The 16,060-nt window shown below is 31.4% G+C and overlaps 1 protein-coding gene across 1 annotated transcript; it reads right to left on the reverse strand.

The window, feature by feature from the left end:
- Positions 1-434: 434 nt before the first annotated feature.
- Positions 435-8,493, reverse strand: LOC134702021 (neuromedin-K receptor-like). Its single transcript, XM_063563129.1, has 5 exons — positions 7,708-8,493; positions 6,116-6,142; positions 5,071-5,174; positions 3,073-3,163; positions 435-572 (listed from the first exon to the last, which is right to left on the reverse strand). The coding sequence occupies exons 1-5, from the start codon at positions 8,491-8,493 to the stop codon at positions 435-437; spliced, it is 1,146 nt and encodes a 381-aa protein (XP_063419199.1).
- Positions 8,494-16,060: the final 7,567 nt, after the last annotated feature.

Genomic DNA, 16,060 nt, shown 5'->3' on the forward strand with positions numbered 1-16,060 from the left:
TCAGCGGAGACCTGGTAAGTAAGTGTTACATTGCTGTACTGTAAGTGATCCTTGTGGAGCAATAAAATTGAGAATTGAAATGGGAAACATAGATACATTTCTGTCGACAAATAAGTGAACACAATTCCTGCATGTATGGCTTCATATAATTGTGTAGCTTCGGCTTTATAACGAAGAAGTAGAAACGTTCTCTTATGTCAGTACTTTTTAACTCAAGAACAAGACATTTTCGAAATGAAAAATGCAATTAATCATTTCAAAATTAAAAGTTAAAAAAATATATTTGGTGTAAGGGTCAATCAAATTATACATCCCATATCTCTTTCATCGTTTTTGATTTGTATCTACGTTGCAGCAAAACAACAAAATTGGTGACTCCCAAAATTAGCATGTTTGTCTCCTTCTATTTGAATGCTGTATCTATAGTAATTTAATCATTGCAAGCTTGTCTGCTTGACCGCAGTGGTACTTCGAGTAAATCGTGTTTGTGTTCTCATGTCTAACATGTCGGAGTTCGTTGTCCATCTGCAGCATGATTTCATGATAACCTTGTATTCATTCTTGAAATTTTCCTAAAAAAATATAAAAAAAACTTCTTATTAAGAAATAAAACCGATGATATTTCGGAATTTCATGATGACCTTGTATTCATTCTTGAAATTTTCCTGAAACAATATAAGAAAAACTTCTTATTAAGAATCAAAACCGATAATATTTCAGTATTTCATGATAACCTTGTATTCATTCTTGAAATTTTCCTTAAAAAAAAATAATGAAAACTTCTTATGGTAAATAAAACCGATGATATAACTAAATAAAAGCTACATATTTTTTAATGATAGATAAGATACCTCCAAGACATACAATTAATATTGTAGACGAACTCGTATTAACTTTCTAACAATCTTTAACAGCCTACGTACCTGTCGGCATATTTTTCCGGCTTTCGTCAGAATTATATAAGTTAAGAATAACTTGAATGTACTGTGATCACTTGGACAAATTTTGTTTCATTAAAAAATCAATATAACAGTCTACGAAACCAAATGTGTCATAATGATTTGAATTTGTTCTTACTTTAAGACATTTTGATATAATTGACAATCTTTTTTTAATATTTGGCCTTGGTTATACTGACGCAATCAATCGAAACACTCTTACCACTGCTAGAAAAAGGAGGTGATACACCAAAGGGACACGTGCAATTCGGGTTATCAAGAGAAATTTAGCAACGCAAAAACGAAACGAAAGACGACGATAAAACATACCAAAAGACAAGTTCACAAAACTATTTTTAGAAAACTTAGAAAAAACCCTCGTCAACCCTTATTCCAACGAAACTTGGGAGTATCTCAAATGCTCCGAATCCGTCAGTTATAGTTAGCATCATTCAATTTTGATAAAAAAAAAAAAGTTTTCTTTTTAGTTTTTTAAACCAATCTGCATCATTCACTCTTTCTCGCTAATTCTCGTCTTTTTGAATTTTAGATATTTGTTTTTTTACTGATTTGTGTGATAGGAACAGATGGATGAAATTAAAATGACCCAAAACTGCGTAAACTGTTGCTTTTGAATTAATCAAGTTGTATGATTGAAAGCCCTTATTTTTCACATTATAGTCCAATCTTTCAACAATTGAACGTTGTTCTATCTTAACGTGCATATCACTAATTTCTTAGAAAATATCGAACAGACATCCGTGATTACCTGCTTAAGGAAGTTCGCTGCTAAGTTTCAAAATAACAAGTTTCCAAAACTGTAGTTTTTATTGATAGTGGATCAATAAAGGAATCACAGGAGCAAAAAAAATATAGGTCAATGAGCTTGTTTTTGAGATATAAGTCATTTAAATTGTGGCGGGAAAATGTTCTCTCTTGACTTTTCATAGCTTCATCAATGACAAGTTCTCAAAAACTATTAAAAAATAATAACGATTTTACAGACTTTTAACGATTTTTAAAAAGAAAAATGGGGGTCAATGGGCATAAATTGTTTGAGGAATTCAAATTAATAAAAACTAGAGGATTCCGAAGCTCTGACAAAAATTTACAAAACATGACACGCGAACTTCCTTAAATAAAACGATGGAAAGTTAGTTTCATCCTGTGAGGTTCGTGCTGCTTGACTCACATACGCAAACGCATTTGTAAATCCAAAGTCGTATGTTGACGTGTTGTTGTCTTCTTGGATTATACATTTTTAGATAGATTTTTGATTGTCTTTGGTAGTTCAATACATATCTGTACCGGAGTCAACAAGAGCTGCGCATTTTATAAAAATACTTTAATGTTTGTAGACATTGCCTCTAAGATGTATGCTGTTTCAGATTTTAGGATGATTGATATCTCATTGACCTGTATCTCTTTATTGTTTTATTCATTCCAATATTAGTGAAAGAACAAAAGATACAAACTGGACACACTGTTCAATTTTTCAATCGGTGACCAAAAACAAAGAATCGATATGTGGTAATTGACAAATAGATGCACGGCTATGAAAATTATGTTTTGCAAGTCATATATCGGATTCATTATCATTCGTCGGAAACCAATTTTCCTGGATTGTGTGGTTACCTTGAAACCACGAATTTTAACGTCTAACGAATTACAAATGGTATATCGAAATGCATGCAGACTGTGGCAAAACCACGAAATCAAATATCCACGTAAATGGAAATTTTATTCAATCCACGAAAATTGTCTCCCACTTTGTACTTGTTTGGCTTTATAAATATTTTGATATGAGCGTCACTGATGAGTCTTATGAAGACGAAACGCGAGTCTGGCGTACTAAACTATAATCCTGGTACCTTTGATAACTATTTACTGACGAAAATAAATGTATCCACTGTATATAGTATTATGCATGTGCTATGACGTTTCAAACGACAATATCTACCGGTCCTCTTTAAACATATTTAATTGAAAATATGCTATGACGCTCTAAACAAACAATCCTTAATTTTATCAAGTCTAAATAATTCAAAGATAAAAGGCTTATACTTTTGTATGCCAGACGCACGTTATGTCTACTTTTGTATTCATAAGTGATTCTTGAATAACATGTACTTACATTTAAAAGTCCATATATAAACGGATTATAGCATGCACTGCTCATAGCCAACCAGTAGGAACATAACCAAACGATGTTAATATACTTAAATCTGGAAAAGGAAACGAATAGTTTAATTTTAAGCAATCGAATTACACCAGTAATACGAAACAAATGATGATTTTAAAAGGCTAAATAAAATAAAGACGAATGTATATTTAGAAATCCGAAAAAAATATAAAAGCACAATCTTCGACTAAAAATGAAATAATAACCAAATATAGATATTAATTTTAATTGTGATTACGAAATAAATACCGTAGTTCGTTAACAACAGTGATATTATACATTAAAGTGTGTGACAACATTTTGTGAGGTAATGAAATTTGATGCGACTGTCATATAAGTGAGAGGTTTAGCTAGCTATAAAACCAGGTTCAATCCACCATTTTCTACATTAGAAAATGCCTGTACCAAGTCAGGAATATGACAGTTGTTACCCATTCGTTTGATGTGTTTGGACTTTTGATTTTGCCTTTTGATTTTTGATTTTCCTTTTTGAATTTTCCTCGGAGTTCGGTATTTTTGTGTTTTTACTTTTCAATGTTTGCTATACCACTGTTCATTTCAACGCAATTTATTACAACACTACTATATCAATAAGAACGATTTTTTGCAGTGTTTTAAAAAATGAATTTACTTGGAAATCACGTATTGACTTATGAAGCCCACACTTTTTTATCGCTTTAAATACGCAAATTAAAGATCCGAAAACTATAACAATACAGAATGAATTTTTTTATAAAATTCTAGCAAAACTTTTGGTTGACCAATTTTTATTCGTTATTGCATAAATATTAGTTCAAATATCTTCCACTTTATTCCTATCCAGTTTACCCCTATTACTTATTATTATGATGTGGACCGCGCATTTTTATTGAATCTTACGCAATTTGATTAGTTTAATATTGTATAAGTTTACTTTCAAACTGTTTAGGCTTTTCAAACAAGTATATTTTTCAAATCAGACCGTGCATGAATGTGAACAGTAACTTAAATAACCTTCGAACAGGCCACTGGTCGAGTCCATATTACGTTTTAACAATGAAACTAAAGGTATGAAAGGTAATAATTTCCACATCTTATATTTTCACAAAAATTTCAACATACACATTAGATAAATTATTTCATAATAGCCTATTACCCATTTCCATTCTCAAATTTATTGCGAAAAAAAAGAAAGTTTACTAATAAGACGTTTTATTCCATTTAAAAGAAAAATTACGACTTTCATTTTACGCACGGCTACACAATTTAAAATTATTGTTTATCTTTACAAAAAAATGAAATGTCAATCTTATTGGAATATTAAAATTACAAGTAATCCCAAACTTATGTAGTCATGAAGTAATGTCAAAATATGTAGGATATGCCTTTTATTTTTCAACAAAAGATTAAAAGATCATTTTAGATCGGTTTCGTCTTCCTCAAACAACTTGTTAGACGCTATAGTTAAATCTGTCTTCTTAAATGATGTTTATTTCATTTGATTACATGAACGTCCGTCTCGATAGTTTATCTATTACATATGATAAAAATCAGACCAATGAAAACATGCATAGCTGGGTCCTTTAAGAGGGTACCTAACACAACAGGGAGATAGCTCTGTATAATCAGCTAACTGTTTTAATCACATTGTATTGTTATAGAAATATTAAGCTTCTCAATGATCAAATGATCAAAACTAGTGTTGTCAAACTGCTATATATCCAACCAATATGTTCATAGAAGGTGATTGGTTAAAAAAAATTAAAAAAATTCAAAGGGTCAAAGTGATTATTTTGTCAAAATGTTATGAAAATCAAAATAGCCAAATTATTTTAGTCAAGGTGTTGGGTACCACCTTAAGCTACTAATACTAAATGTTTCTTTGTATCAACGACGAAACAGTTATACAAACTATACATACACTTGTGTATTGTATTTATATAAATGAATATATATTGATGCCATACGTACCGATTCATCGTGTCAGCCCAGAACACGTACACAATGTTGTAGGTCTGTAAAGGCAACCAACAAAAGGCAAACAGACAAACAACGATAATTAACATCTTCACAACCTAAAACAGAAAAGCAATTTAACTTTCATTTTTGATTTTAGAAGATTTCAGAAGAAAAATAATTTTAAATAAAAAAACAAAAACCTCGTGATGGCGTTTGTACAATTTACGAAGGGAATGTTCAACTTCATCACTGGGAAGTCTTATCCTATGCAAAAATTCGTGCTTTTTTAATCACACTGGATATATATTCATGAAGTAACCTTAAAAAAGAACCCTGTGCAAGCAAAGAATACTATGTTACATATTTGCTTTGTTACGATTTTGTTTTTGTTCATTATTTTGTTCATAAATCAGGCCGTTAGTTTTCCAGTTTGAATTATTTCACATTTGGCATGGCAGGACCCTTTATATCTGACTATGCGGGAATGGCTTAATCGTTTTTTGAAGGCTGTATAGTGACTTATACTTGTTTAATTCTGTGTAATTTGGTCTATGTGGATTGTTGTCTCATTGGTTATTATACCACATCTTCTCATTTATAATAATTATCTAAATACAGGATGAGCAATGTGACCAATAGTGGCCCATAAAGTATAACAAAATGCCTGAGTGAGTAAGAATCTTAACTTCTTAGTGGATAATCGCCGTTGCATAATCTAATGCATCCTGGGTAATATTTTCAAAAGTGTACACCAAAACGTCCAGATTGGGTAAAAATGTCATAAACAAGCGAAATTCTAACCAATGACGTGAATTTATTTTTCTGGGGGTACGAACATTTAAATTACCCATGATGCTTTAGATTCTGAAACGGCCAAATAATAATTCCAGTACTGTACTGAAACACTGACTGAAAGTACCGAGACACTGACTAAGAATTCCTAAATACGTATATTGATTCCCTAGTGGATTAAGAATCTACATTAAACGAAATAAACCTTATAACGCTATAATGTGGTCATACTATTCTCGTGAGTCTTGTCTCAATCATGTTTAACTTTAAAAGTTTGTTTCTGGAGCGTTATCTATGATTATAAATTTACAAAAGTGCTTCAGAAACATATAATTTTTGGTTGGTTTTTTTTATATACAAAAGACATCAAAAGGTATGCAAATGGTTTTGATAATGTATACACAATCGCAACAAGTCGTAAAAAGGTGCTTAAAATCACAACAAATCGTTAAAAGATGCTTTAAATCGCAACAAATCGTAAAAAGGTGCTTAAAATCGCAACAAATCGTAAAAAGGTGCTTAAAATCGCAACAAATCGTAAAAAGGTGCTTAAACTTCGAGACTCTTACATCACGAAAATTGAAAACGAACCACATTTAGTTATGACAATAAACTACCACTAAAAAGGACCCTTACATTGGAAGGATGCGTGCTTCGCCATTCTGGAACTCTTTAGCCAATGCATTCCAGACTACGATAGCACGAGTAAAGGGGATGCAAAGTATATCATAAAGACATTCATACACATAACTCATAAACATAGATAAAGGATGATGTGTTACGAGTGCCAATACACCTTATCGTTAATCCTGGCTGGCCCTGCCGCTTGAACTTTTGACGTCAACAACAATCACTTTTCCATTGTGGCGTCAGATATTTTGTTTTATGACGTCAACATTTTACGGGAACCTGTGTGAAATCCAGCAATGGCGGATAAATAGCGATAAGGTGTATACTCTCCATCCAAGTAACAATTTATAAAAGTAAAACATTATAGGTCAAAGTACGGCCTTCAACGCGGAGCATTGGCTCATACTAAACAGCAAGCTATAAAGGTCCCCATAAATTACAAGTGTAAAACTACTAGTATTCAAACGGTAAAACCAACGTTCTAATCTACTGTGGATTCAATTAATTTCGTGGATACCAATTGTCGTGGTTTGAGGAAAATTGAAATATTCGTGGATATTTGATTTCGTGGTTATGGCAAAGTCTGCACTCTTTCCTTTAAAAAAATGTTTTTCGTTGAACTTTTGAATTCGTGGTTCTCCTGTACCCACGAAATCCACGAAATTTGGTATCCAATAAATAATAATGAATTCACAGTATATGAAAACGAGAAATGAGAAACACGTATAAAATTTCCTGTTCACAAAACTGGATTTTCTTTTTCCAGGCATAGATTTCCTAAGTTGTATTTGGCACAACTTTTTGGAATTTTGGATCCTCAATGCTCTTCAACTTTGGACTTATTTTGCTTCATAAATATTTTGATATGAGCGTCACTGATGGGTCTTATGTAGACGAAACGCGCGTCTGGCGTACTAAATTATAATCGTAGTTTTGTAGTAAAAGTGGACGATATTCCTCAAACCTACTATTGTTTCCTTTCTCTTTGTTAATTATTCCTTTTCTTGATTATGATTTTACATAAGATATTTTTATGCATTGTGCATTTCTTAGTTGTATCTATATAATCTTGTTTGTTATAATCTTGGTACCTTTGATTACTATTGTAGTAGATTTTTATCTTTAAACTCCTACTATTAACACACCTCACATTTATTTTCTGATAAAAAGTGTATAATCAGAGTGTTATCTTTTCAATAAAAAAACAAGGTGTGCAAGTTAGCTTACCTTCTTCATATTTTTGCGCCTTCTGTTATCCCTATGAAGTCCGGATTTAATTCCAGGAAATGTGCTTTGCCATAAGCGCTGTGTTATACGAATGTACGAAAATGAAATGACGGATAAAGGGATAACATACTGCATCAAAAGCTGTACAATTGAGTAGGATATATTAAACTTATATGTAGGCCAAACTGGTAAGCAAACCTTGCCGTCTGTTAAATCTTCAAGCATAAACCGGTTTTCGATCTCATAATAAATTGCCTCTGGCAACGCAGATCCGATGGAAATTAGCCACACGCCAATTAAAATCAAAATAGCAACTTTGTTTGCAAACCTAGCCTTTAATGGCAACAAAACTGCCACGCACCTGTCAATAGCAATCAGTGTTAATGAACATACACTCACATTTACAGACACACTTTTTACAAATGGCGCGACTTTACACATAAAATCGGCAACAAACCAACGCTGCAACAAAGCTGACTGAAAATGAAATGGCGTCGAAAACATTCCAAGAAGTACATCGGAAAAAGCAAGGTTTGCAATAAATATGTTTGTGACAGATTGCATTCGTTTCCTCGATTTGACAACAAATAAAACCATCGAATTGCCAACGACGGCGATGATTGAAACAAGTCCATATGCAACGGCAAATAAAGCAATAACTATAACTGGACATTCATAATGTTGATTTTGTTTATAATATTGCTGTATAACTCTTATCTCTGATATAGTAATGTTATTTAAATGAACAAATGTTTTAAAACTTTCAACGTCTTGAAAAAATGCCATTATAAAATATTTGCGTTATATCTTTATGTTGAACATACTGAAAATCTTTCGATAAATGATTCAAATGCTTGCAAAGCGAACTTTATTTCTTAAGAAATTGAAATCAATGCGCAATCAATGCAACGTCATACCATTTCATTATCGATAAATCTTGTTTGTTTTTGTCTTTCATCGCCAACATTTCTCTTTCTCCTACACTTTTATCTTATTGATGAATTATTTGTCAGGCATAGAAAAATTGTCTTTTAATGACATTTATTTATTATATAATGGTCAAATAGCAAATTATGCATACAAAAAAATGTAACAAATATTACTTCATGTTTTTGTTAAGTCTTTCATTGACAGCATTCCTGTTTCTCCTACACTTTTATCTTATTGATGACTTATTTTTCAGGCATAAAAAATGTCTTTTAATGACAATTATATATTATATTGATGGTCAAATAGTAAACTATTACTTGTAATATTTAAGGCTGCATATAAAAATGTAACAAATATTATTTTCTATTCGCTACATTAATGTTTTCCTTTACCCATATATACATTTTTATTAACAAGATATTGTCACATTAGGTTATCCTGGGAGTGGGTGGTCATTTACATTTGTATTTTATTTGGCTTTAATAACATATTTTGATTCGAGCGTCACTGATGAGTTTTTTGTAGACGAACCACATGTCTGACGTAAATATGAAATTTCAATCCTAGTATCTATGATGAGGTCCGTTTCTCTGTGTGTTACATTTCAGTGTTGTGTCGTTGCTCTTCTCTTATATCTAATGCGTTTCCCTCGGTTTTCGTCAAGGTGTAATACCACCATTGATTTTTCCCTATTAGTCTTTGTTAAATTGGCACTTTTAAAAAAATTGTACAGTATTTACCTTTATTTCAACCAAAGAAATACTTTGCATGTGTAAAGTTTAATCCTTTCCAGTGACACAGTGAAAATTTCACACTACATTTCATTGCATATAAGAAAATAATCATCACCGGAAGTAAACAACCCAATTTTTACACTGTTATTTACTGGTTACTTGATCTGGTAACTATGTAACCTTAACGTTCCAAAATATTTTATAAGACCATCAAATAAAAAAAGAATGATGCATTCAGACATTCAACATACATATTTACGACTCAGAAAAATTTAAGTGCATTGAAATGCAGGGTTAATTTTCTACAACTGTCAAATTCAAGGGAATATTTTTTTAGGCCTACTTTCGTATGCAACCGGATGTGGCGTACCATGATTTGGTGGTATTACACCTTACCCCGATTTTGTTTTTTGTCCATGGATTTATGAGTTTTGAACAGCGGTTTACTACTGTTGCCTTTATTTATATAAAATCTCGTATACTTGTGCCGTTGTTATAATTACTGGAAAGGATTTCTGACGTGAAATTTTATATTGATATTTCGTTGACCTATTCCTTACTGCAACATGGTATTGGTTTAAAAAAAAGAAGATGTGGTATGATTGCCAATGAGACAACTATCCACAAAAGACCAAAATGACACAAACATTAACAACTATAGGTCACTGTAAGATTGTCATTGCTAAGTCTCGGCAATATGGAAATGCAGCATTTTTTGTTTATACTGATTCAAGTTAATGTAGGGATTCGAAAAAATATTTCAAGAAGATAGAAACTCTTTAGAATAAACTCCTTATAGATAAAAAAAAAAAAAAAAAAAAAAAGATCAAATAAAGTACATCATGTATACATCATGTTTTTTGTAGATTCTTGCTTGTCTTTACTTAAAATTTGTTAAAAATTTGGCAAACGAGGTATATAAATAAGAACAATATTTATCAAAACAGAAAATAACAGCCAGACATCAAATTATTTGAAAACAAAGACGTTTTGAGAAATACTTTGTCTGACTTTCATCTGAAAATATTGAGTTTTAAGTATGATATGTATGTTAAGAAAACAAATCTAATATACCCTATGAAGATTAAATAAAATGAAAAGTTCCAAAAATGCATAGATAAACCCTGAATGGTAAAATTAGCGTACTGACCCGGAATAAATGTATTTTATCAGTCCTAGCCTCATATTCTAATTACTAATCCGTCGCCAGTTTTGTGTACTTATATTGGATGTGATTTTGCAATTACACTCTGTCTGAACTCCATCTGTTTGGATGCTTTTTAAGATTCTTATTTCGAGTAAATTGAATTGGTAATATACAATCAACACGCATGCTAGTTTCGTTAGTGAAACAACAATACATTATTTCAATGCATCTGAATTTGCAAATCATGTATTGTAGCAAGAATAATACCAGGGAAAAGAAAACAAAGGTCTCATCTGTACTGGGTAGTGATACATTGTAAACAAATATTGGATTTTCAGTGTTGTACTAAACAAGTGTATTGCTGCATTTATTGCGCTTCAAAACATTTGACTTTTTTTATGTAAACGGAATGATATTTCAGATGTTTAGAAAATGCATCATTTCTTTTCTATTTGTTGTTCAAAGACAATTCGTTGCATATGACATTTCCTAATCTTAAGAGTATTTTTTTATGATAAAATCTTAGTGCTATATGTTAGATGAAATTGCATCTAATAAAGAGTTTAGGATTTGTACTAGTTATCTGTCATAACAAGTAAATAAAGGAACCAGACACACAAGGGAAATAATAAAAAGTCAAAGAATGACAGACACTATAAATAAGAAGATGTGGTATGAGTGTCAATGAGACAAACTCATTGTCATGATATGAAAGCGAAAAAACAAATAAAATAGCAAAGATGATATTATCATGGGAAAACATGAAATTATTGTAATAATATGTAACAGATTATGTTAGAGTCCGTAAAATAGTTAAAACCTTATTAGTAAGCTGAAACTCTGTATCTTTGATACCAATAATGCACTGGATTTTCGTTTAAGAAAAGTATGAGCCGTACTTATTTAAGATATAAATAGTCATTTCAGCGTTTACTTGTGCAACACAAAGGGAAAAAACAATATATAAATTTTCCCTCTCAATTATATCATTACTAACTATCCGGGTATTGGCAAAGTTCGGATGGATTTCTAGAGTAGATGGGATTGACATGGTCATATATAACACCGATTATGATTGGATATAGCTTTCCCGCCATTAACACTCGAGAACCTGGGTTGTGGCATGTTTCCTAGATATCGACTTGATATCCCGGTTGTTATGACATCGATCATATATAACACATATTATGATTTGATATAGCTTTCCCGCCATAAACACTCGAGTACCTGGGTTGTGGCATGGTTCCTAGAGATCGACTCAATATCCCGGATGTTATGACGTCGATCATTTATAACAACGATTATAATTGGATATATTTGTCCTGCCATTAACACTCGAGAACCTGGGTTGTGGCATGGTTCGTAAAGATCCACTCGATATCCCGGATGTAATAACATCGATCCAACCAAATTTGAATGTAAATGTATTTAGAGTAAGGCCTTGTACTCCCGGTAATTTAGAGACCTTACTCTTCAAAATTGTTTACCGTTCATATGGAACTCTAGTCAGAACTCGAGTTCCATCCGAAATTGGCCATGGTTAAGTATGGTGTTCTATAATTTCTTAAAAGGACGGATACACTTAAATCTGCGTGTAAACAAATTTATATACAAAAGGTCAAGTAGACTTATAAAGTTGAAAACTATTTATACTACTATAACAGAATACATCGGAATGCAGATCGTGAAAGTATACAGTTAACTTTGATATACTAGTAGATAAAATGCAAATATATTTAAAGCCCGATACATTTATTTATACCTGTCCTAATTCAGAAACCTGATGTTCACTGGTTGTCGTTTGTTGATGTGGTTTATAAGTTTTTACCATTTCTTTTTTTTTGTATATATTTGACCGTTGTATTCCTGTTTGAAAAGTTTGAAACTAGTCATTTTTGGGGCCCTTAATAGCTTGATGTTTGTTCTTGGCCAATGGGCCATACGCGTGTTGAAGACTTTACTTTGACCTATAATGGTTTAGCAGTAGTTTGGTACTGACATTATTATCAATATATAAGGTTATTTTTTTTTAATTTGCTGTTTGCAAAAGTATGCATTATTTGAAATACTACTACTTTATTTTATCCCAGTTATGAATAACCTTAGCCGTATTTGGCACAATGTTTTTGGAATTTTGGGTCCTCAGTGCTCCTCAACTTCATGCTCTTTTTGAACTATTTTGAAACGTCACTGATGAGTCTTATGTACACAGGACGCGCGTTTGTATTATCAAATCATAAGCCTGGTACCTTTCACAACTATTCCCTTTTATAAATTGTGACTTGGAACTTATACCACATCGGCTTAAATCTATATTTATAGCTATTCAAATTTCATTCATCCAGTACAATCCAGGTATAAAACAAATAATGGTTTATTTTCGATTGATGAGTTTGATTGTACCTCTGGCTGGTATCCTTCGTTCCTCTTTTACAGAGATCTGTGAGAAAGAAATCTATTTTACATATTATTATTTCAATCATTGAATACGATAAGACTGTCTATAACCGTTATTAAGTTTACTGTGCAGCAGAAAACGAAAAGACGTCAATTTAATTAAATTTTAATAAATATCAAGATACAAAATTCAGAAAACTTGGCTTTGAAATGAATTATGATTGAAAGTCTTTCCAATTTACATATCTTAATATAAATGTTCTTGTTAAACAGAGTATGGTTAATATAAGGATATTGTTGCAGGCAAAAATAACGTAACTGATATTCAAACCTCCTAAACCAATTAAGAATACATTTGCAAGATATTGCTTAAACAGGCATGCACAATAGTGAATCGTAAAGATGTTTAATTTGCTAATGATCGTATAACAATTTAACTGAGAGCACCAAACTTATCCGAAAAAAATCGTTACACAGGATGTCATGAGCAGGATTGTAACTTAATACGCCAGACGCACATTTCGTCAAGATAAGATTCATTAGTGACACTCAGATCAAAATAGATATAAAGCCAAACAATTACAAAGTTAAAGAGCATTGAGGACCCGAAATTCCAAAAAAGTTGTGCCAAATACAGCTAAGGTAATTTATTTGTGGGATAAGATAATCCTTAGTCAAGATTTATAAGTACTAGTTTTGAAATAAGATAGTACAATGTAGTTGCATTCCAGAAACTAAATATACGCGTAGTAGTTGTAGGTTGTAGAGGGTTATTATTCTATTTTTATTTTTATTCAAACACTATCTAGTATGGAGTGTATTTTTCAATATTTTTTTCTAATGTTATAAATCTTAAAACTTATTTGTCTTCTAATTCTTATTCTTTTTGCGTCAACTGAATACAAAATAGTATTCAACGGTACCAGGCTTATATAACTTAATACGCCAGACGCGCGTTTCGTCAACATAAGATTCTTCAATGACGCGCAGATCAAAATATCATAAAACCAAACAAGTACAAAGTTTGAAGAGCATTTAGGAACCAACATTCAAAAACGAAATTCCAAAAAAGTTGTGCCAAATACAGCTAAGGTAATTTATTTGTGGGATAAGATAATCCTTAGTCAAGATTTATAAGTACTTGTTTTGAAATAAGATAGTACAATGTAGTTGCATTCCAGAAACTAAATATACGCGTAGTAGTTGTAGGTTGTAGAGGGTTATTATTCTATTTTTATTTTTATTCAAACACTATCTAGTATGGAGTGTATTTTTCAATAATTTTTTCTAATGTAATAAATCTTAAAACTTATTTGTCTTCTAATTCTTATTCTTTTTGCGTCAACTACGGCTTAGATCATCTAGGCCTGGGATGAGAAAACTTTAGTATTTCGAAAAAAAATACTTTTGTAAAGAAGACATTTATAAAAATGACCATATAATTGATATTCATGTCTAAACAAAAGACAAAACGTGGATCAGCAGTGGCATCGACCCAGTGTAACGGAATATCAATTTAATCATCGTATGGTATTCTGATATATAATATTAATGAAAAGAAATTGTGGTTATACCTCTAAACGATGGCAACCAAAAGACAAATATGACAACAGAACATCAAGGATCACCACACATGGTTTTTTGTATACATTAGACAAGTGTCCTATATTCCGATATATCAAAATCTAAATTCTAATATGACGTTCTTATTTAGCTTTGGATACAAAGCCATGTTCTAATTCAAGAAGAAAATGGGCTGCACGTGATTAACGTCACAATTGAAATTGCAACGTCAGATGAATTTTGAACAACGCCAGAGATCAAAATGGATATTTTTTATGGTATTGTTCGCTAGGAAATTAAATAAAACATTCTAATAAAAGTAAGTTTAAATGTTTTTGTTCTTTTTTTCTTGATTAACTGTTGATTTTTCTATAACATTTTTGTTCACCAAATCAAAATGGCGACATTTCGAGCGTCTACTATAGGTCCGCTTCGAAGTACAAAAGTTCAAAATATTCCTATTAGAATCGAAATAATTCTATCATGCCATGCTCTATGTTCATTTTAACATGGGTAGGCATTATATTTGTAAACATTTAATACCTCGCTAACGCTCGGTATTAAGATATTAACAAATATAATGCCTACCCATGTTAAAATGAGCATAGAGCATGGCATAATAGAATTATTTCTTAATCGTCCCTTAATAATAATGTTAAAAATTATATGTGGTTATGATATTTTTTCCCACACTTTACTTGACAATGAAAAATAAAGCATATGAAATATAATATATAGATAATATTAGATTATCCTAAGACACTTCACTATAAATATATAATACAATTAAAACTGTGTGGCGGCCGATTTAAAAAAAAACCAACCATTTAAACAGAAAGATAATGACGCCTTACAATTGACTCATAGATTTATATTATCACTAGATAATTAATACTATGCTAGGAAATAGACCCTTTAATGGGATTTAATAAATAGTCTTATCCTTGCTCTTATTGTGTTTGTCAACTAACTACGAAAAGACGTTATTAATGAAGCTTGTTATCTTTTCTAATTTAGCAGAAAAAGTCGTGAAGCTACCCACCAGATTTTAAAAAAGTAAATGATTGCAATTATAAGTCTGCGTTCGACCTTTAAATAGTTATCCAAAGTACCAGGATTATCATTTAAAACGTCAGACGCGCTTTTCCTCTGCAGAAGACTCATCAGTGACGCACAAATTGAAATATTTATAATGCCAAACAAGTACAAAGTTGAAGAGCATTAAGGATTCAAATTCCAAAAAGTTGTGCCAAATACGGTTGAATAACAATGATTTAAAAATCTCACACCTTATACTAGTAGTTGTATTTAACAGCTCAACATGGAAAAGGCGAAACAATTTAAACGAGAGAAATGATGGAGTAATTTATAAAAAAAAAACAATGTACAAAGTTATGTAAGAAAAACAAATATTGATGCGTGTGTCTTGGTAAATACGAAATAGACGTCAAATCAATGCTCACAGTCGATTAATTCAAATATCAACATTTTCGTAAAAGCCTCCAAGGAAGACATTCAAATGCGCTTAATAACTGTTTCATTGAAATAATGCATTTTTGGCCCATTTAAAACCATTTAAACA

The sequence above is a fragment of the Mytilus trossulus genome, unplaced genomic scaffold (assembly GCF_036588685.1).
Source record: "Mytilus trossulus isolate FHL-02 unplaced genomic scaffold, PNRI_Mtr1.1.1.hap1 h1tg000373l__unscaffolded, whole genome shotgun sequence".
In the NCBI taxonomy this organism is placed as follows: Eukaryota; Metazoa; Mollusca; class Bivalvia; order Mytilida; family Mytilidae; genus Mytilus; species Mytilus trossulus.

What these genes read in the sequence shown, in the direction of transcription:
- LOC134702021 (XM_063563129.1), bottom strand. Translation starts at nt 8,493, where the DNA reads ATGGCATTTTTTCAAGACGTTGAAAGTTTTAAAACATTTGTTCATTTA. An exon ending in TGGGCTGACACGATGAATCG is followed by an intron (nt 3,164 to 5,070) that starts GTACGTATGGCA and finishes TTCCTTTTCCAG; the next exon opens with ATTTAAGTATATTAACATCG. An exon ending in TTATATATGGACTTTTAAAT is followed by an intron (nt 573 to 3,072) that starts GTAAGTACATGT and finishes ATATTTTTTTAG; the next exon opens with GAAAATTTCAAGAATGAATA.